The sequence below is a fragment of the Scheffersomyces xylosifermentans genome, assembly GCF_036884685.1.
Source record: "Scheffersomyces xylosifermentans strain CBS 12540 chromosome Unknown RJT20scaffold_2, whole genome shotgun sequence".
In the NCBI taxonomy this organism is placed as follows: Eukaryota; Fungi; Ascomycota; class Pichiomycetes; order Serinales; family Debaryomycetaceae; genus Scheffersomyces; species Scheffersomyces xylosifermentans.
Window position 1 is genome coordinate 2,335,738 of NW_027042940.1, and position 18,751 is coordinate 2,354,488.

General features: G+C 40.5%; 6 protein-coding genes across 6 annotated transcripts; 3 read left to right on the forward strand and 3 right to left on the reverse strand. All coding sequences in view use genetic code 12, as the record gives it.

Moving 5' to 3' along the window:
• The first annotated feature begins 435 nt into the window (after window positions 1–435).
• PKH3 (protein kinase) lies at window positions 436–3,685 on the forward strand. Its single transcript, XM_064916736.1, has one exon. It carries the CDS (start codon window positions 683–685, stop codon window positions 3,611–3,613), a length of 2,931 nt encoding a protein of 976 aa, XP_064776402.1. The 5' UTR covers window positions 436–682; the 3' UTR covers window positions 3,614–3,685.
• Window positions 3,684–4,643, reverse strand: RJT20DRAFT_126354 (uncharacterized protein). The gene has a single exon (XM_064916737.1). It carries the CDS (start codon window positions 4,383–4,385, stop codon window positions 3,843–3,845), a length of 543 nt encoding a protein of 180 aa, XP_064776403.1. The 5' UTR covers window positions 4,386–4,643; the 3' UTR covers window positions 3,684–3,842.
• Window positions 4,644–5,777: 1,134 nt separating this feature from the next.
• RJT20DRAFT_126356 (tetratricopeptide repeat protein) lies at window positions 5,778–8,210 on the forward strand. The gene has a single exon (XM_064916738.1). The coding sequence runs from the start codon at window positions 5,814–5,816 to the stop codon at window positions 7,956–7,958; it is 2,145 nt and encodes a 714-aa protein (XP_064776404.1). The 5' UTR covers window positions 5,778–5,813; the 3' UTR covers window positions 7,959–8,210.
• A 30-nt stretch (window positions 8,211–8,240) lies between these two features.
• RJT20DRAFT_154043 (cysteine hydrolase family protein) lies at window positions 8,241–9,266 on the reverse strand. Its single transcript, XM_064919090.1, has one exon. It carries the CDS (start codon window positions 8,889–8,891, stop codon window positions 8,325–8,327), a length of 567 nt encoding a protein of 188 aa, XP_064776405.1. The 5' UTR covers window positions 8,892–9,266; the 3' UTR covers window positions 8,241–8,324.
• A 1,629-nt stretch (window positions 9,267–10,895) lies between these two features.
• Window positions 10,896–12,927, reverse strand: NOP5 (RNA-processing protein). Its single transcript, XM_064919645.1, has 2 exons — window positions 11,310–12,927; window positions 10,896–11,207 (listed from the first exon to the last, which is right to left on the reverse strand). The coding sequence occupies exons 1-2, from the start codon at window positions 12,693–12,695 to the stop codon at window positions 11,145–11,147; spliced, it is 1,449 nt and encodes a 482-aa protein (XP_064776406.1). The 5' UTR covers window positions 12,696–12,927; the 3' UTR covers window positions 10,896–11,144.
• Window positions 12,928–13,970: 1,043 nt separating this feature from the next.
• DNA2 (bifunctional ATP-dependent DNA helicase/ssDNA endodeoxyribonuclease) lies at window positions 13,971–18,736 on the forward strand. Its single transcript, XM_064916739.1, has one exon. The coding sequence runs from the start codon at window positions 14,136–14,138 to the stop codon at window positions 18,729–18,731; it is 4,596 nt and encodes a 1,531-aa protein (XP_064776407.1). The 5' UTR covers window positions 13,971–14,135; the 3' UTR covers window positions 18,732–18,736.
• The last annotated feature ends 15 nt before the right edge of the window (window positions 18,737–18,751 follow it).

An 18,751-nucleotide genomic window follows, 5' to 3' on the forward strand; every position in this document is an offset into this window, starting at 1 on the left:
TTCTTGACTTTTAGTTGAGTTTGGGTCATAAGGTTAGGTTTTTCATTGTGAATGGAGTAGTAGTAGTATTCGCAGGAGTAGTAGTAGTACTAGTAGTAGTACTAGTAGTAGGAGTAGTTGTAATTGTCGTCGTCGTCGTCGTCGTCGTCGTCGTCAGAATAAATATATTCATTCTCCCTATATTCTCTCGTTCCGTGGGGTGTTCCGTCTTACTGTTTGTGTGATAACTGTGCCCAGTCTCGGTGCCCAGTCGCAGTCGCAGTCGCAGTCGCAGTCGCAGTTGCAGTCTCAACCTCTGATTCTCTCACTACTTTCTCGCACACTCTCTCCCTACGTCTCACTATCTCTCCCAACTTTCTCCCTAACACCTCACCTCTCACTAACACCTCACCCTCACTCTCACTGCCTCTCTCACTCTTCCAAGTCTCGCTATTCTCCATTCTCACTGTTTCGGTTTCGGTATGTCACTATTGATGTTTCTTTCTGGATCACACCAGTACAACACATTGATATCAGAGACATAACACGATTAAGACTCGTAGTCTGCTGTAATACTACTCGGGTAAGAAGTGAGATCAACTGTCTCATCGTGGCCACCACATCCTCGGCCCTAATCATTACCCGCTTCACACCGTTTCTACCCCCAATCAATACCCATTGATCTACCATCGTTTACCGTGCAATGTCAATGCCGTCTACTGTTCCCTCGGCTGCAATGGCCAAGAAACGGTCCGCCAGAGACTACCAGTTTGGCACTAGAATAGGAGAGGGCTCGTACTCAACTGTGTTCTCAGCTTTAGACATCCACACAAACAAAACCTATGCTATCAAGGTGCTTTCCAAGCGTCACATAGTGAAAGAGGATAAAATCAAATATGTCAACATAGAAAAGACCACTCTTCATAGATTGGGACAACAGCATCCCGGAATTGTCCAGTTATACTACACTTTCCAGGACGAATCCAGTCTTTTCTTCGTCCTAGACTTTGCTGAGTATGGAGAGCTCTTGTCTATTATCCGAAAGTTCGGCTCGTTGTCTGAGCCTGTTCTGAAGTATTACATGTGCCAAATATTGGATGCTGTCAAGTTCATTCACCTGAAGGGAGTCATTCATCGAGATTTGAAGCCGGAGAATATCCTAGTTGCACACGATTTCTCATTAAAGATCACGGATTTTGGAGCTGCTAAGTTATTGGGAGGAAATGACGATTCAAACGACGAAAAAATCGACTACAATGGATTGGGCGAGGTAACACCCACAGTTTCTGAGAAGGACCGCAAAGGATCATTCGTGGGGACAGCAGAATATGTTTCACCAGAATTGTTGAAGCATAACATGTGCGGATTCGAGGCCGATGTATGGGCACTTGGCTGTATATTGTATCAATTCTTCAATGGAGTGCCCCCATTCAAAGGAGCGACTGAGTACTTAACCTTCGAGAAGATCATCAATGTTGAATATTCCTATCGCCTGAAATATCCTCTTCCTCAGGATGTAATCCAATTGATCGATAAGATCCTTGTAGCAGAACCTTCACAAAGACTCACCATTCCTCAGATAATGAGTAGTCGCTGGTTCCAAGAAGTTCCATGGGACGATCTCAAGTACATATGGCATCGCAAGGTTCCTAGATTTGAACCCTATGGACCTAACAATAACCCTGTGGTGTCACCGATAGTGCCCAACTTCAAGACAGGGTCCAATCGGAACATGAACAAGTCTTCATCATTCCAGCAGTTACACACTCAAATCCAACAAAGTGATTTTGCATTTATCCCATCTATAGGAACCAAAAAGAGCTATCTGCCGGCAACAAGGTTGAAGAAGACTATGATGGGACCTCAAATCCCATCACAGCAACAGTATGCTCAACCACATCAATCTCCACAATTACAGCAGCAATTTCAGCCATCACCTCAGCAGCAACAGCAGCAACAGCATTTCCAACAACATCAGCAGCATATCCAGCAACAAGGTAACTACTCGCAACAACCGTCCCCTCAACAAAATATGTCTCAGAATTTCCAACCTTCACAACAACAACGACAGATTAGTCAACAACAACAATACCAACAGCATATCCAGCAACAACAATACCAACAACAGCAAATTCAGCAACAACAGCTTCACATCCAACAGCAACAACAACAAACAAGCCAAGGGTTTATACTTAGGCCTCCAAAGGCTTCTCAACAGCAGCAGCCGCGCCAGAACGGTACACCTCCCCAGTCCCTGGGACAACAGAAAGCGGTTTCATCTCCTAGCGAAGCTATTCAGACAATCGGGATTGTGGCTCCAAGCCCTCCAATGACCCATTCAAGTGGGTCCAGCTCGCCAACCGGACTGACAAAGAGTAATGATTCACCAAGACAGTTATCTAACTTAAGGGCAAATACAGCTTTTTCGAAGATGAGCTCTCCTAAACAAACTCCATCTAGTAATACTATTACGACACCATCCCCATCTACACAAGCAACTTCTGAGAATCTACAGATTAATTTGAATGGAAGTTCTACTGTAAAAAAGCTGGCCACAGTGACATCCAACGGAAAGTCAACAACTACAGGCACACAAGCTAAGCTGTTCATTACAGCTGCCGCCGCAGCTGCAGCTGGAGGAGGAGGAAAGAAGACCCTGCCAACATCACTGAATGGTCTTTCGCCAGCACCCATGTTCAATTACGTTCCAAATACAAAGGTTTTAGTGGATGAGGCTAAGGCCAAGGTGACAGGCAAGCAAACAAAAAAACCAGATGATAAGAACGTGATCAAATTCAAGGAGATTTCTAACTTATTGAGTCCAAATGAAAAGATCCTCAAGTTGGACACCATCTTGAAATCAGAACTCAGCAACAAGAAGTTGAATAGAAAACCAGCAGAACAATTGGATAATACATTGATTGATGGTTTGATCAGTGAGTACCTGAGTGAGTTGGAAAGAACAGCTACCCCTGTAATCACTGTAATCACCAACTTGGCCCGAGTGTTCTTTGTCACAGCCAATTTGAATGTCATGCTTGTAGATCTTAAAGCCAATCAAGGTGGCGATTATCTGATGTACGATTATGAGTTTGAGAGTATGGCAATTGACGATGACGAGCCTTCTTCTGGTGCAGAGGGAGAGGATGTTTATGGATATTTGATTCTTGAACTCATCAGAGAAGGTGGTGACTTGATTTTCCTCAAGAGAATTAGCGATTTCGATCGTTTATCCTTAACAGATCCGATTAAGGTTGTAGACCAAAGCGGAGATGAAGTGAAGCTTGGTAAGAATTACGGCTGGATAGACTGTTTATTGATGGCCAAAGACATGGTCTCAAGAGAAAAGAGCTCTCCAAAACCAACCACCACTGCCACCTCAACAAAGGACAAATCGCCATTGAAAGAACGAGCATCAACGGCCAGTTCATTAAGCAGTATTAGTACGACAGCCAGTACCAGATCGGCCGCTCCGACTAAGCAAGCAAAAGCAGCTGCAGCTGCCGTAAAGTTCCGTAAGATGCCTATTTCTCAGAACGACTCCACTAGTACCAAACCCATGCCTTTAGCCACACAGGCAAAGAAGCCCATGAGTAAGTTTGCCTACGCTGCCGCTGCTGCCGCACACAAGTAGATCAACTATATACATCGTTTATACATTTATACGAAGATTTTACAGTAGTAGATTAAGATACAATTCCACTAGAAGGAATATATATTTCTATCTTTTCGAATGGTGTATTTATGATTGTCAAATATGTACAGGGGAGATGATTATGAATATGGAGAGTCTATGTATCCATTCGTAAGTTTACAGTCTCGCTTACTTTGTTCATCTGTCGATTGATCTTGCTTGAGCAAATCTACAGACTCAACTTCTTGAAACCCTCAAGCCAGTCCTTGTAGTAGCACTTATCGTTCAAGATATCATTCGTCTGCTCTCGAATGATGTCCTCTACATTTTTTTCATTCTTGACCCAACTGTCAATAGCATCACACTGAGAATATTGCTCTTCTAACTTTTGATTATGGTTTCTCAACGCGTAGGGATCTAATCTGAGATTAAACTCTTCTGGTTCTTTCTTCTCTAGCTTCTCTATTGAATCAAGAGATGCTTCGCGGTCGTGAAGGGCAATGCCTTCTTCAGTTCTCTTTCTGAGAGTTTTAGAATAGCTATCACAGTACTGAATGGCTTTGGACCTCGTTTCCCATTGAGGGGCAATTTTCAGATTAAAATATTCGTCGCAGCCAGTATTTGACTTAATTTCATTAAGGTGCTGTCTGATAGTGTCATCGGTGGCCATTCTAGAAAGACGTAAGAATGCCCTTATTCGAGTAGACGAACGACAGTTCTCTGGAGTAAGTAGAGTTGGCGGAGTAGAGTCCGAGGGACCAGAGGGAGACATCGGGATTTTCTTCACGAGGAAATTCACTTTTGACGGGTCTGGAATAGTGTTTTAATGGCCAATTGCTGGTAGTTTGGGGCAAAAGGCAAAGATCAAATAGTTGCTATCTGAATTTAGATGGCAAATGACTTAGTGATATAGAAGGCAGATATCCCAGTAGCAAATTCGCTTTTTACAATCGAAATCGGAAATATAAGTCTTTAGAAGATTTAATTTGCTGAGTTAAACTAGAAAAGACTTTACTAAGTCACATCAAGAGAAAGAAAGAAGTGTACTTCTTCTTATTCATAAGCTATGGTTAAAGCCTGTCGCAGTTAATTTTTCAGTGATATAGTGTGCATGGTAGCGCTGATAGATCTGGTTGGTAGCGATGTGGACTTTTGGATACCGGTGATTCTTGTGTTGATGGAGTGAATGGTTTACATGGTCGTGGGTTATAATAAGTGTGGTGTATTGGAATGTTGGAATGGTGTCAAATGGAAGGTTATTTTTAGGTTGTCTTTTAGCAAAGGTCTAGTAAAGGTTTTGGTGTAATATATATCAAGCAATGAGATCTATATGAGACGATTCTTATATGAGTATGAGGGAGGTTAATCAATTTATTTAATATTATTTGTCTAATATTAAACAAAATTGAATTTTTATCTAAAGGGTAGGGAAGTATGAATAGTCTCAATAGAATCCAAAACTGGTCACAAATGACAACCTTGAACTATATTTCTGGTTGTCACTTTTCAATACCTTATCATCCCCTCTAACTGATAATACCAGCAAAATCATCCGTATGCACGCAGTTTTTGCAGCCTATTTGAAACGAAGACAGTGGAACAACGATAAGTCCCAATAAAGTAGCTTCGTATAGTTACCATTCCAGTTATCCCACTTCAACTTATAACCAATTCATAGCGACTGTCATTACCTGACCATATCGACAATATCGATTCCTACCGAATTTATACAATTTCATCATCACTGACACCTGATCCCCTTACTTGACACATCAATCTGATTCTCTACGATCCGGCATGGAACACCAAATACAGCAATAGCTAACAAGTAACACTAACACTCATAGATGTATTTATTTCAATCATGGAGGGTCAAAATATTATACACCCCCATCATCTCAAAGAACCCCAAAACACCACGAATTTCACCCCACAGCTCGTAGAACCATTCTCAATATCCTTATAACCCCAAAAGACATCTCTTTCCCCATAATTCCTACCCCCATATAACCTCACTTCAACCCCATATACTGCTGCATGGGCCTTCATCATCAAATATATATCCAAAACCAATATACAGGCGATCACATGACCTGTTCAACCATCTTTTGAAATCAATTAGTTAACACCATAATAAATGAATTATGGGGAACAGTTATTCCTTGTCCACTATTCTTTCCAGCATCTTGATTCCATAACAATGTCAGAAGGCGACACCTTAACCGATAAAGAGTTGTATTATGCCTTTTCGGTGGCAGTCTCCAATCACTTGGAGCATGTAGAAAAGGTTAAGAGGTCAGAACCGTTTGCCGCTGGTCAAACGGACGATGTCCCCATTCGGTTCATTCTTAACGAAATGAGGCTGACCAGAATGTTCGGATTGAACCAAATTCGTGCATTCTTGGTTGATTCGAGGGATTACTCGGAAGTGACGCTTGTCAAATCAAAATCGGCATTGAAATTAGAGTGGTACCTTGTAGGACCACCCTTACCATCGTTTGATGTACCAAGTAAACACCAAACCGATAAGATAATAGAAAAGATAGAGGACGACGAGGAAGGTGACGATGACTCTTTTGGTTCCAGAAGCACTGAATATGAGTGGCCTCCGAAGGACGTGTTCGCTCGTAGCGAACAGTTAAGCGATCGTTTGTATGAAATATTGAAACAGGCTGTAAGGTCCACAAGAGATGCTAAGGGAATCATAGACGACGAGAAATCGAATAAAATAGATGCCGACACAACAAAGGCGGAATTTGACCTGTTATCGATCGTTTGCAGTGACTATTTACGTTTTTTTGTCGAAACATACTCATCACAGTTGGACTTCAACGATGCATTGTTGGAGACGATACATACCCTGGCATCATTTCTAAACCCCAAAGCCACTCGTGAAATTGATCTACAGAACGTCAGAAGGGTGTTCAATGGGCTCATAAAATTCAGCATAAAGTCGTTGACCTTAGATCAACCAGATTCACGAAGTAATACCAAATTGGTCAACAAGTTAAGAGAGCAAGGAAATAATCTCATGTCCAACATGGCATTTGCTCAGGCAATCAAGATATATACAAATGCACTAGATTTTGCTAAGATGGCACTGTTGGAGGCTGTACCTCAATTGTTGACTAATAGGGCCATAGCGTTTATTGGTTTGAACTGTTTCCCTGAAGCCATAGATGACTTGAACCACGCGGTGTCGATTGACCACGCTTTCACGCCAGCCTGGACTCAGTTGGGTTATTGTCACTTGTACATGGGTAACGGACTAATCGCCTTGAAATCATATCTCATAGCTTTGAGATCAGCAGTAGGAGAGATTTTTCCAGTAAATTTTCCAGATGATGATACTCTCAGGGAAAACTACAAGACCACAAAAATAAAGACGGTATTACCACAATTTGTTCAGAGACTTTGTCAGTCCATTTCGTTGACTGAAAAAAGAGCTTATCAGCAGTATGAACCGGCCTCAGAGATCAGAAAGACTGTAAGTGAAGTCCGCAGGATTTTAGCTACTCTCAGAGCCGAAGGTTCAGAAGCAGACAGAGATTACTTCACGTACTTCCCAAACTTACGTGAATCCGGTCTTCGAAATGTCTCTGAGAGAGCAAATAGAACAAGGCCCAACATTTTAACACAAGAAGTCTCTCAAAATATGCTCGCAAACACAGGCATGGAGGCTGTACCTATACCTAGAGAAAGTATCGATCTCGCTGGAAGACCAACTAATAACACCAATAACGTTAATGTCAATAGAAATACTACCACTACCAATCAAAGAAATCCAGTGCCGATTCCACAACCTTCGGCAGCTAGAGCAGCCGCTGATATGGCTCTAGCTGCAGCTCGTGCTGCTGGCAATGCTGTCGCCAATTCAAATAACCAACCCCCTACAGTCAGAGTGGAAATAGGAAGACCTACAGCACACGTACATGCACCAGAGGACCGTGATGATAACGAAGGAAGCGAGGTAGACCCACCAATCGCCCAACCAGCTCCTGGAGCACCTCCTGGTGGAATTCGTGATTTCTTGAATGACTTTGGAGAGCTTATAGATGGTCGTGCTCCCAATGCGCTGGGAAACAGAACTGCAAATGATTCAAATGGAACACAACCGGCTAGAGCTAACGTTTCAGAAGGTATTTTCCGCGACGTGCTTGATGGGTTGGGTAGTATGATTACTCAGTTTTCTGGAAATGGAATGGAACGAGTGTATATCAATGGACAAGAAGTTATTCCACCTAATAGAAGTGGTACCAATGCGAATGGAGAACCTCAAGGTCCAAGACAGAACCAAAGGGATGCAAGAGATGAAGATATTGACATGCCAGATGACTTGGATTAAGGTGGATGAGAAGACTGTGGGTAAATATTTGAGTTTGCATTTAGTGTAAATAGCTTCCATATGTAATGAGAGAGTGCAGGGAATTACTTTGTAGAGCCGTTGCTATCAAATAATTTGATGTAGATAGCATTATTACTGAAATAAACAATCTGCTCTATATATGCTAAGATTAATAGTTAAATTTCATCTCGGGAAGTCACTTCCCAGTTGAAATGAATAACGTTTAGTTCATTTCTCTTAAACATGCTTGGCTACAAAATCAACTTCGAAGAATTGCAAAGATCAATATAAATCATATAAGGTATTCATGATATTTTTAGTATTTAGTGTAATTATATATATGGAATTCTCTCGTAACTGGTAAGTTCACTTCAAGGATTGTAATAATTCCTTAGTGGTAATTATACTGGCATATCCAAAGGCTAACGTAGCAAATACAGCAGCTGCAACTTGTTTAGCAGGAACAACAACACCACCATGTTCTAAATCTCTAGTGGCCACAGCATCCTCAATTACAGTTACCTTGTAGCCTTTCTCAGCGGCAGCCCTAGAGGTTCCTTGAACACACATATGGGTCATAGCACCGACAATGATTATATCGGAGACTTTGTTTTCATCCAAAATCTTCTGTAAATCCGTCTGGATGAAGGAATTTGGCAGGTTTTTGGTGATGACTATTTCACCGGGTTCGCTTTTGACACCTTCGTATATCTGAGATCCTTCGGTGCCCTGTCCGAAGAATGGTGCTTGACTGGCATCTCCAGGGAACTCATGGCGAACATGAATGATGAGATAATCATCTTTCAACTTACGGATTTCGTTTAAAAGAGTTGCTGCGTTTTCAGTGGCTTCTTTCACGCCGACCAAGGGGAATTTGCCGTCTGGGTAGTAGTCGTTTTGCAAGTCAATTAAGATGAAGGCTTGTTTAGGCATTGTAGTGGAGGTGTAGTGGAGGTGTAGTGTGGAGCAGTTTAGTGGAGATATAGGATGGTAGACTCAATTGGCGACTCAATTGGCGACTCAATAACGAGGAATTGTTGATGGAGAAGAGAAGAAGTGGTGATATACAAGAGAGGAAGAGAATAAGAGAAGAGAACAAAAGAGAGAAAGAGAGAAGCAGCGAGAAACGAGCATATATATGTACATTATACAATATATATATACATTATATATACACTATAGTATGTATATATGTAGATTTAAGGGGAATTGGCTGTAAGGAGATATGGAGATATGGAGATATGATGTCCATATACTCTATATACACCATCATGTTTATATATATATATATATATATATATATAAATACGATATTATATTCAAGGAATTAATTATATTAATTATATGGAATTAATTATATCTATATAGTCGTATTGATCAATAATTCAGAAGAACAAACATCAATACATACAAATAAGCTTTAATGAAGATACTATACGACATCATTACATCACTACATCACTACATCACTACATCACTACATCAATATATACGTATATAAACATACTACATATATATATGGATACATCTACGCATATATGATAAAACATCTACATACATGTATAAGATATATAATGATACATACATACAATACATACATACATACACACATAAGATCCACCCGTCCAACCAACCACCACTAAACACCGAAACAAATCAACGGCTGACTAATTCTACCCCACGCAGTCAGCATTACACCAGTCACTTGTTATTCTCACTCTCATTCTCTACAATCTCTACAAGGAGAACAGAACTCCACACCAAACACAGACAGAACGGAAGAGAGCAGAACGAATGAAGGAAAGTCACTTCCACCAGTCGTGTTTAAGAAGGTAGTTTTTTTCTTCGCCAAGTTTATCAAATAAATTAAAATAAAAAAATCAGTTACTCCGTCCGTAGGCAGGTATTAGGCATTAGAGAACAAAGGTGTAATTGTGTGGAAGTAGAAATCAGGTTTATGAGTTACCTAAAAGAGGAAGAATAATGGGGAAATCAGAGAAGGAGATGTGCCAGGATTATTGTGGAAGGGAAGTCTGCCATGGGAGGAATGTCTTGGGAGGAAATTCTGTCTTGGCTCGTTAATGGAGTCTTCTTAATTTTCTCTTTCTAATGGGAAATAGGGACTTTCACTTTCCAATGGGTCTAACAAGTCCTCTTTGGGATTGAGATCACCGAATCGGGAGCTCAGTTGTTGCAACATTTGCACCCATTAAGACCCACGAGTTCGATTTTATTCACTTTATAGACTCACACCTTACATCAACTTCGACTCAAGTGTGGAAGGGACCAATATGGCTTGTTTGTTCTTTATGTCAGTAAGTAATGTTGCAACCTCCGGCTGCCGAATGCCCGTCGTTTTAATGAAGTTTCGCAGTTAAGACCTCTTCTTCGCTGCAATAAACTCCATCGTTATGAAGGGAAGAACGGTTCATTATTTCTTAAGAGTCAGTACAATTGTGTTATTTTTATCGTGGGAGTTCAAAGTGGTTCTGAGAGAAGCTTTATCACACTTCTGCCATGACCAGATAAAGAGGACCACGAAAGCAAATCGATCTTAATATAGTGCTGAACAAAAATCGGTAAAACACTATTGAATTGTTGCAAAAAAGAGATGGCTCTCCGGGGAGATGGCCCTCTGGAGAAAAGGCAATAAACCACGATTAATACTTGAATGATGACATGGCACATAGAACGATGGAATAGCACATAGAACAACTCAAATGATACCCCCGGGAGAAGTGAACTGAAACAAAGAACGGACCGTGAAGTCTATACGGTTGCAACATTGATAAGTGGAATATCAACAGGTACAGTTTTCCTGTTCTTTTTATTTTAAAATGACAACAATTAACGTAAGAAATGCAGAATAAGCATATAGAACAACTAAAATCTATACAAACTCCTCATTGTATTACAGCCAGATATGAGCTTCCCTTTTATATCCCTCACGTTATACTTTTAGCCCTTACTGACAACAGCTTCTCTGATACTTATATATATATATTAATGAAACACAAATGCGCCGAACGACACGTACTATAGAACAAAATAAGAATTGTCAAGCCAGACAGGTAACTGGCCTCCTTCTAGATGAAATGTGGTTACCTCAAGAAACAAAGTCATGAATGTATTAAATGCAAAAGTAAAAATAGACCAGTAGTATACTGATTACTCAAAACTACCACTCTACTTCTTTTCCTTCTTGGATTTCTTTTCCTTCTTTTCCTTCTTTTCCTTCTTCTCCTTCTTCTCTTTCTTCTCTTTCTTCTCTTTCTTCTTTGGAGACTCCTCTTCTTCCTCATCGTCTCTCTTTCTCTTCTTGTCCTTCTTGTCTTTCTTTTCCTTCTTGTCCTTCTTTTCCTTCTTTTCCTTCTTCTCCTTCTTAGCCTCAATTTCTTCAGTGTCAGACTCGTCGTCGGAGTCGGCTTCAGCAGATGGGGCATCAGCGTCAGCGTTGTATGCACGGGCCTCAGTTATGTCAACCTTTGGCTGTTCTCTTACAACCTTGGAGGTGGTTCTCAAGTCTCTTCCTTCAAGAGCACTTAATCTAGCCTCGACCTTGGCTCTGACTTCCAAACCGAAGTCACCAGAGTCATCTCTCTCCTCAGCTAAAGAGTCGTATCTTAAGGCTACAGCAGCCTTGGCGGCTAATACTCTTGCGATCTTTCCCTTGTTCTTACCAGAAGCTTGTCCAACCAAAGAAGCATGGTATAACAAACCATACTTTGGTGTGTCGTGCTTGGTCTTTAAAGCTCTGAACAAAGCCTTCTCAGCACCCAAGATTTGGATGGTGGAAGCTGGAGCCTTGGCCAAAGAGGTCAAAGAACCGGCATGGGAGATTAATCTAGCACCAACGAGCTCACCAACCAATGCAGTCAAATTTGGAGCAATGGCCTTCATACGGGAAGACAAGTAGTTGGATAATTGTTCTCTGTAGGCAGCGAAGTCAACAATTTGGTCAGCCAAGGCTCTGATGTTCTCCAAGTCAATAGGAGTAATCTCAGTACCCATGGAAACTTCAGCAGCAGTCTTAACTTGTTCTTCTAATTCTTCTGGAAGAATCTCAGATAAGTCGGTCTCAGAAGCGTTGGATCTAACACCCATTGTCAAGATAATTCTGGCGTATGCAACAGAGTCGACAATCATCTTAGCCAACTCAGGGAAATGCCATCCGTACCACTCCTTACAACGCATGGCGTAAGTGTTCAACTCCTTGTCCAAGTCATCCAAAAGAGCAATGGCTTGGACAATCATAGTGTCGACTTTGTCTGCAGAGAACTTCAACTTGTGACGACCAATAGAGTGGGCCAAACCCAAGGACATTTGCTTCAACATAGTGTCATCTAAACCTGGCAATAATTCAGGCAAGAATTCTTTGATGGCTCTCTGTAAGTCCAAAGAGGCAGCGTCGGAAACGACAGAGAAGTTCAATCCCAACTTGTTAATGGCGTTACCCAACTTGACCTCGGAAACGATCAAAGTGGCTTTCTTGTCAGACTTGGCATCTTCCAACAATTTCTTTAAGTTGTCAGAAACACGGCCCTCGATAATGGCGTTGGCTTCTTCTAAGGCACTGGCAGCGGACTGGAACTTCTCGAAACGGTGGATCTTGAATTGTTCTGCTACCTTTTCGGCGGTGTTCAAGTCTTCGATCAAAGTGGTTGACTTGTGGATCTTCTTGTCGGAAGCCTTCAATAAGGCGTAACCGGCAGCGGTTTCTGTTAAGACGTAAGCCATTGTAATGTGTTGTGATGATGTATCTATTTAATATGACGAATGTCTGGGATCTACTCGGATATGCTATTCTACGGGACAATGCACGGGACTCGATGAGTTATGAAATGCAGAGAGAAAAGTGCGATACACGAAACTCGTAGCTAGACTTGAGTATGACTATGAATACAAACAGAAACACAAACAATCAGTGAAGTCAGCTACTTATGAACTAAAGCTTTGAAATGGTTTTTAGGATACTGAAAAATTCTGGTCGATGAGGTTTAAAATTTTTCGTTCGCACTACCGTAAGATGGGATCACGTGTGGGATCATGTGACTGAGATGGCTATCATCGCTATATGTGTGTATAATATTGGATATTGGTGTATAATGGATGGAGAAGGAAATAAGTATGTAGATGAGCAAATCTCGGTGAAGTCGTTGTGAATGTTGTGAAGAGGAGATACTACTGTCCAATATGTAGGTAAAGGCAATAGATAAGTAAATCGAGTAGTTAGCGTACACTGTAGCATGGTGTATGTATTATTATGTATTATGTAGTATGTTAACATTAGCAGTAGAAGACATTTCTTAGAAGGTAAAGTATGCAGTCCTCAGAGATTATAATCTCAAGACTTCACCAATTACATTTACTCAGTACAGTGATTTCATATTTTTATTCAAACTAAGGGCCAGAATTGATTCATATTAAACCCCAATAAAGTTCACAGAACCCTTAAAGCTTTAGTATTAGTATTGAGAGAAACATGTTGTAGGATTGAAAAGAATTTCTTTGTGACTGGCATGAACCAATTTGAACTGCATGTTGGAATTAATATTGAAACCACTGTACGGCTTTACATTTCAAGAATTAAGAAGATGCAAACACAAGCAATAGTTTTCCCCCCAAGGAAAACGACTTTTCTGAAGTCTCGTTGAAGCCTCACAAACGTATTAAAAACTAGTAGGATATGCTCATGGACCTGAAAGGTAATTCTCTGTTCCCCTGTCCCACCACCTCCACCATCATATAATACTACTCCCCAATACTACTCCCCACTACGGTTTGTCGCATTTTTGCTATTTTTTGGTATTTTTCTGTCGCAAATCTCTCCATTTCTGTCACACAACCTCTCATTTGCAACCATCGAAATTCCTCAAAAAAACGCGACAATTTAATAACGGCGCTACCATCACATTTATTTACCTCTATTTACTGTGCGAGATCAGATCGGAGAAGCGTGTGCTGCTAATTAACAGTAGTGATGAGATATTCTTCTTCAAGTAATTGAAGAAAGTATACTCTTAGATATCGGCGGTTAGATTATAGAGTTGATAAAGAGTATCAACGGAAGAAGCTGGTTATTTTGGTGGTGATTTTTGCTATTTTTATTGTGTTGATTATCGTCTTCTCCCACCATTCTTTGTATTTTTTATTTGTTTATTATACTGTTTTACAGCCATGGAGAAAAGACCCTTGGCAGAGGTGTCAAACCTGACTTCAGGAGCCAAAAAACTCAAGTCAAAGCATATACCCGTATCTAACGAGTCGATCAAACCGGTAAAACGCCTAAACAACAAGACGACGTACTTTTTCAATCCCGTCAATCGCCTCACATCGACAGCTGGTACGACGTGTTCTGCCACACGTAATTCCAAAACTAACAAAGATAGAAATGTAGAAGAAACAAAACCAGCTACAAGCGAAACAAACAATCACGCCGAAAAAGAAAATGGGATCGACTCAACTCCTCCTGTGCTACGTCAACCAAGCAATGCCTTGCCTCAGTCTTCACCATTGAGCCAACTGGCGAAACACCAGATAATGGATAGAGTCCCGACAAGCGAAGTTCCCGAGCTTTCGGTATCAATTCAAGAACACCAGAGCTCAGATGATAGTTTTGACGGTATTAAATGGCGTACTACTCCGAAAAAGACTAACAGTAAGCTCAATGATAAGCTCCCGTCCTCACCCCTTAAGACCACTTTAAACGCAACAATTGTTCAGAAAGAAGAAACAAAAGAGCCATTCAATGAACAAGCAAACTCAGTATTGAATAAATACGGAGCTGATTTTCATAATATACTTTCACAATCTCCAGCTCTCCATCGCACATACTCAGACATACCCTCCTCTTCAAAAGGAAGTAGCAGACAGGATACTCACAGTTCCTTTAAATCCCAGTCACTTAAAAGAACAAAATCTAGCGGGCTAGATATGCTCATAAGCAATAAGAACACACATCGTTCTCTCAGACCAGAAGAAAATTTTTCGGAAACGAGTACACGAAGCATACCTATCAATACTCTAAATAGTTGGATTGACAAATTTGAGCTGAGTACACCTACTAACAGTTTAAGGTCGACCAGTGAGAGAAAGCTCGAGTCCCAAAAGGTGAGTACCACATCTTCCATAAAAAATGTATCCCGTCATTCAGAATCACCTTCAAAATTAATGCAATCACGACAGAGCCAGTTAAAAGACTTCGATGACTCCACTGATCCCTTCTCTGATGATGATGACTTGGTTTTGGCTATTAAAGATGATATACCAAACACCAGTACGACACAAGGGAACCAATTATTGGACTTAGCTACCAAATCTGTGAAAATGGAAATTCCCAGCGCAATCATACGGAAGGACAACGTACAAAACATGGACATCGACTTAGATGAGCCATTCACGGATGATGATTCAGACGATCCGTTTTCCGACGATGATTCAGAATTAATGAGGGTTATAGATGAAAAGGAAGTCTCTGGCTCACCGAAGGAAAAGCTGGAAACTTTGTCCACTCAAGTAAAAAAATACACCAATTCGTTTCAAGATGGAGTCAAACGCTTTGAGGAGCTCCAACTTTCAAGGGGCAATCAGGTAAAAAAGGAGTCATTAGTTGAGATGTCTTACAGTAGACCGAACTTAAGGAGATACCAAATTCAGTCTCTCTTGGAGAGAACGTATGGACCAAATGGATCCAAGCATCAATTAATTGTAGATGTCATCGGGGCGGGTCAAGTTAAACTGAAGATAATAATAAGGGGAGAGGCTACAGAATTACCCTTCGAAATAGGGGATATAGTTCATGTCATTATCACAGATAGCAAAAACCCAAACTTAATTGATGATACTCAAAACTTATTAATATGGAATCCAGATGTTTTATTATCTTCAACGACTGTCGCTCTGCAGATTACTTGTCCACGCAAAACTGTACTTCAAGGCAGATTTCGATTTCCTGGAGAGACAACAGTGCCCATTCTTGTTGGAGAAATCACTCATTACATATTTCAGGAAAGCATCAAAAATGAGAACTGGACGCACGACTTCATGGAACAGGTTATGGATGATTGCCTTGATGACTACTTGTTGAGTATTTTCAGTATAGGGCAAACTGTAGAACAAATCAGAGGTGAGATATTGAACCATTTACCTTATCTTGAAGATTGGTTTAAGAGATACTACAAGAAACCATTGAATAGAGACAACATAATTGAAACCAACTCTCGTAGAGGAACGATTAATTTTGCAGTCAAAGAGGCTTTGGACATTGAAGAGGATATATGGTCTCCAATGTTCGGTTTGAAAGGGAAGATTGATGTCACATTAGATGCTAGGTTACAGAGCAAGAACGGAAATGGCAACTTTTTAATTCCCATGGAAATCAAAACAGGCAGGCCTTATATCACACATAACGCACAAACAACTTTGTACTCATTGTTAATCAAGGACAGATATGATGTCGATATCGCATCGTACCTCCTTGTATATACTAAAGAAAAATTAACTAAGCACTTTGATTTCGATAACAAAGATTTGAGGGCCCTCGTAAACCTTCGAAACAGGGCCTCATCATATTTTAAAGAAGGGTCTACCCAACTTCCTCCTTTATTGAAACGTTCAAGTTGTGACAGATGCGAGGTAAGTGACGCTTGTATGGCAATTAACAAATTAGCAGAAGATGGAACCCAAGAAGAGAGTGGAATTGAGATTGAGAGATATACCGAACTCACTGCTCATTTGGAAGGGAACCAACACTATAAGGAATTCTTTGTATATTGGAATCATCTTCTCACTGAAGAGGAGCGGGTTCTAAACAGCGTTGTAAAGTATCTTTGGTTGCAAACTGCGAAACAAAGAGAAGAAAATGAAGGATGCTCTATCGGTAGTTTACTTATCAGCGAAGCAGACGATACTGATGACCACAAAAGCCAATACATTTACTCATTTGAGAGGCTGCCTTCGGAGTCACAAAGCATGCTATCAACACACTTAACTGTACACGACCGCGTGATTATCAGTGATGAAATGGGCCATTTCACATTATCTCGAGGAGTTATAAGGTCCATATCCCACAGAAAGGTAGTTGTCGCTTCCCTGAAAAGAATTTCAACATCAGCAAAGAAATTAGAAGATTTTGATGGTTGTAATAATCAATCCGTACAAGGTGTCTTGCATAATTGGCCCAGTAATGCCACTCAGATGCAAAGAACTTTTAGAATCGATAAAGATGAGATATTTTACGGATTAGGTTTAGCGAAGTTTAACATTCTTAATTTATTCTTGGCTAATGGCGATGTGAAGAGAAGGAAGCTTATTGTTGACCTAGAAAAGCCTACATTTAAAGAATTCCGTTTACCGTCAAAAGTCCCTACAGGTAATTTCAACTCAGACCAGATTGCTGCTTTTAATAAGATATTGCTGGCTGACGACTATTCCTTGGTTCTAGGAATGCCTGGAACAGGAAAAACGACAGTCATTGCAGAACTCATAAGATTTTTGGTTGCAAACAAGAAGACAGTGTTCTTAGCTTCCTATACTAACTCAGCAGTTGACAATATACTTTTAAAAATTAAGGAATTTGGAATCAAGTTTTTAAGACTAGGATTTGTTGGCAGAGTTCATAGTGACATACAACAGTATGTCCCTGGATATGGCCAAAATAACCGGATCCAAACTCATGAAGAATTCACCACAACATATATGGACCCACCAGTAGTGGCTTCAACTTGTTTAAAAATTACCGATGTGGCCTTCAACTTAAGAGAAAAGTTCGATTACTGCATAATTGATGAAGCATCACAGGTCTCATTGCCTGTCAGCTTGGGGCCACTAAGATTTTGTGACAAGTTTGTTTTAGTGGGAGATCACTTTCAATTGCCACCATTGGTGACCAATCCTGATCCTAAAGTTAAACATGGCCTTTCACAGTCATTGTTCAAAATATTGGCTGAAGCTCACCCTCAAAGCATGGTCGAGCTAACATATCAGTATCGAATGTGCAAAGAAATTATGAAACTATCTAATGTATTGATCTACAAGAATCGTTTGAAATGTGGCTCAGAGGCTGTAGCCGAACAAAGCCTTGAAGTTCCATATCTTGACAAATTGGACCAATATCTAGACAAGAGGGTACCCATAGAACATCAATGGTTACATAAGGTTTTGAACAGGAGATCTAAAGTCCTCTTTCTAGATCATGACAAGCTTCCTGCTTTGGAGACAGTCCGAGGTGACATCGTTGCCAACGAGGTCGAAGCAAGCTTGGTGAGACAAATTGTAGATTCCTTGCTTCTTTGTGGCGTGGAGCAACGTAGAATCGGAGTGATGACTTTTAACCGTGGACAATTAAAGTTACTTAAGAAAAAATTGGGTAATAGCAGCGAAGTCGAAATCCTTACAGCTGACCAATTTCAGGGGAGAGACAAAGACTGCATTATTATATCTTTAGTTCGCTCCAATGAACAGAAGAAGTCTGGCGATTTGGTAAGAGAATGGCGAAGAATTAATGTTGCCGTTACCAGAGCAAAATCGAAGTTAATCATTTTAGGTTCCAGATCCACACTTTCAAACGCTGATACTATTAGAACGTTCATGAATCTTCTTGAAGAGAATAACTGGGTGTACGAATTACCATATGAGGCAGACAAAATGTATGATGTTCCAAACAGTGCATTAGATACTCTGCCTGCTACTTACGAGAAAAAAGACATTATGGACTCCAAAATTATTGAAAAAAATCCTCTAATAAAGGATATTGTACGAGAAATCGTACATTAGGAACATTGTAGAATTATTTT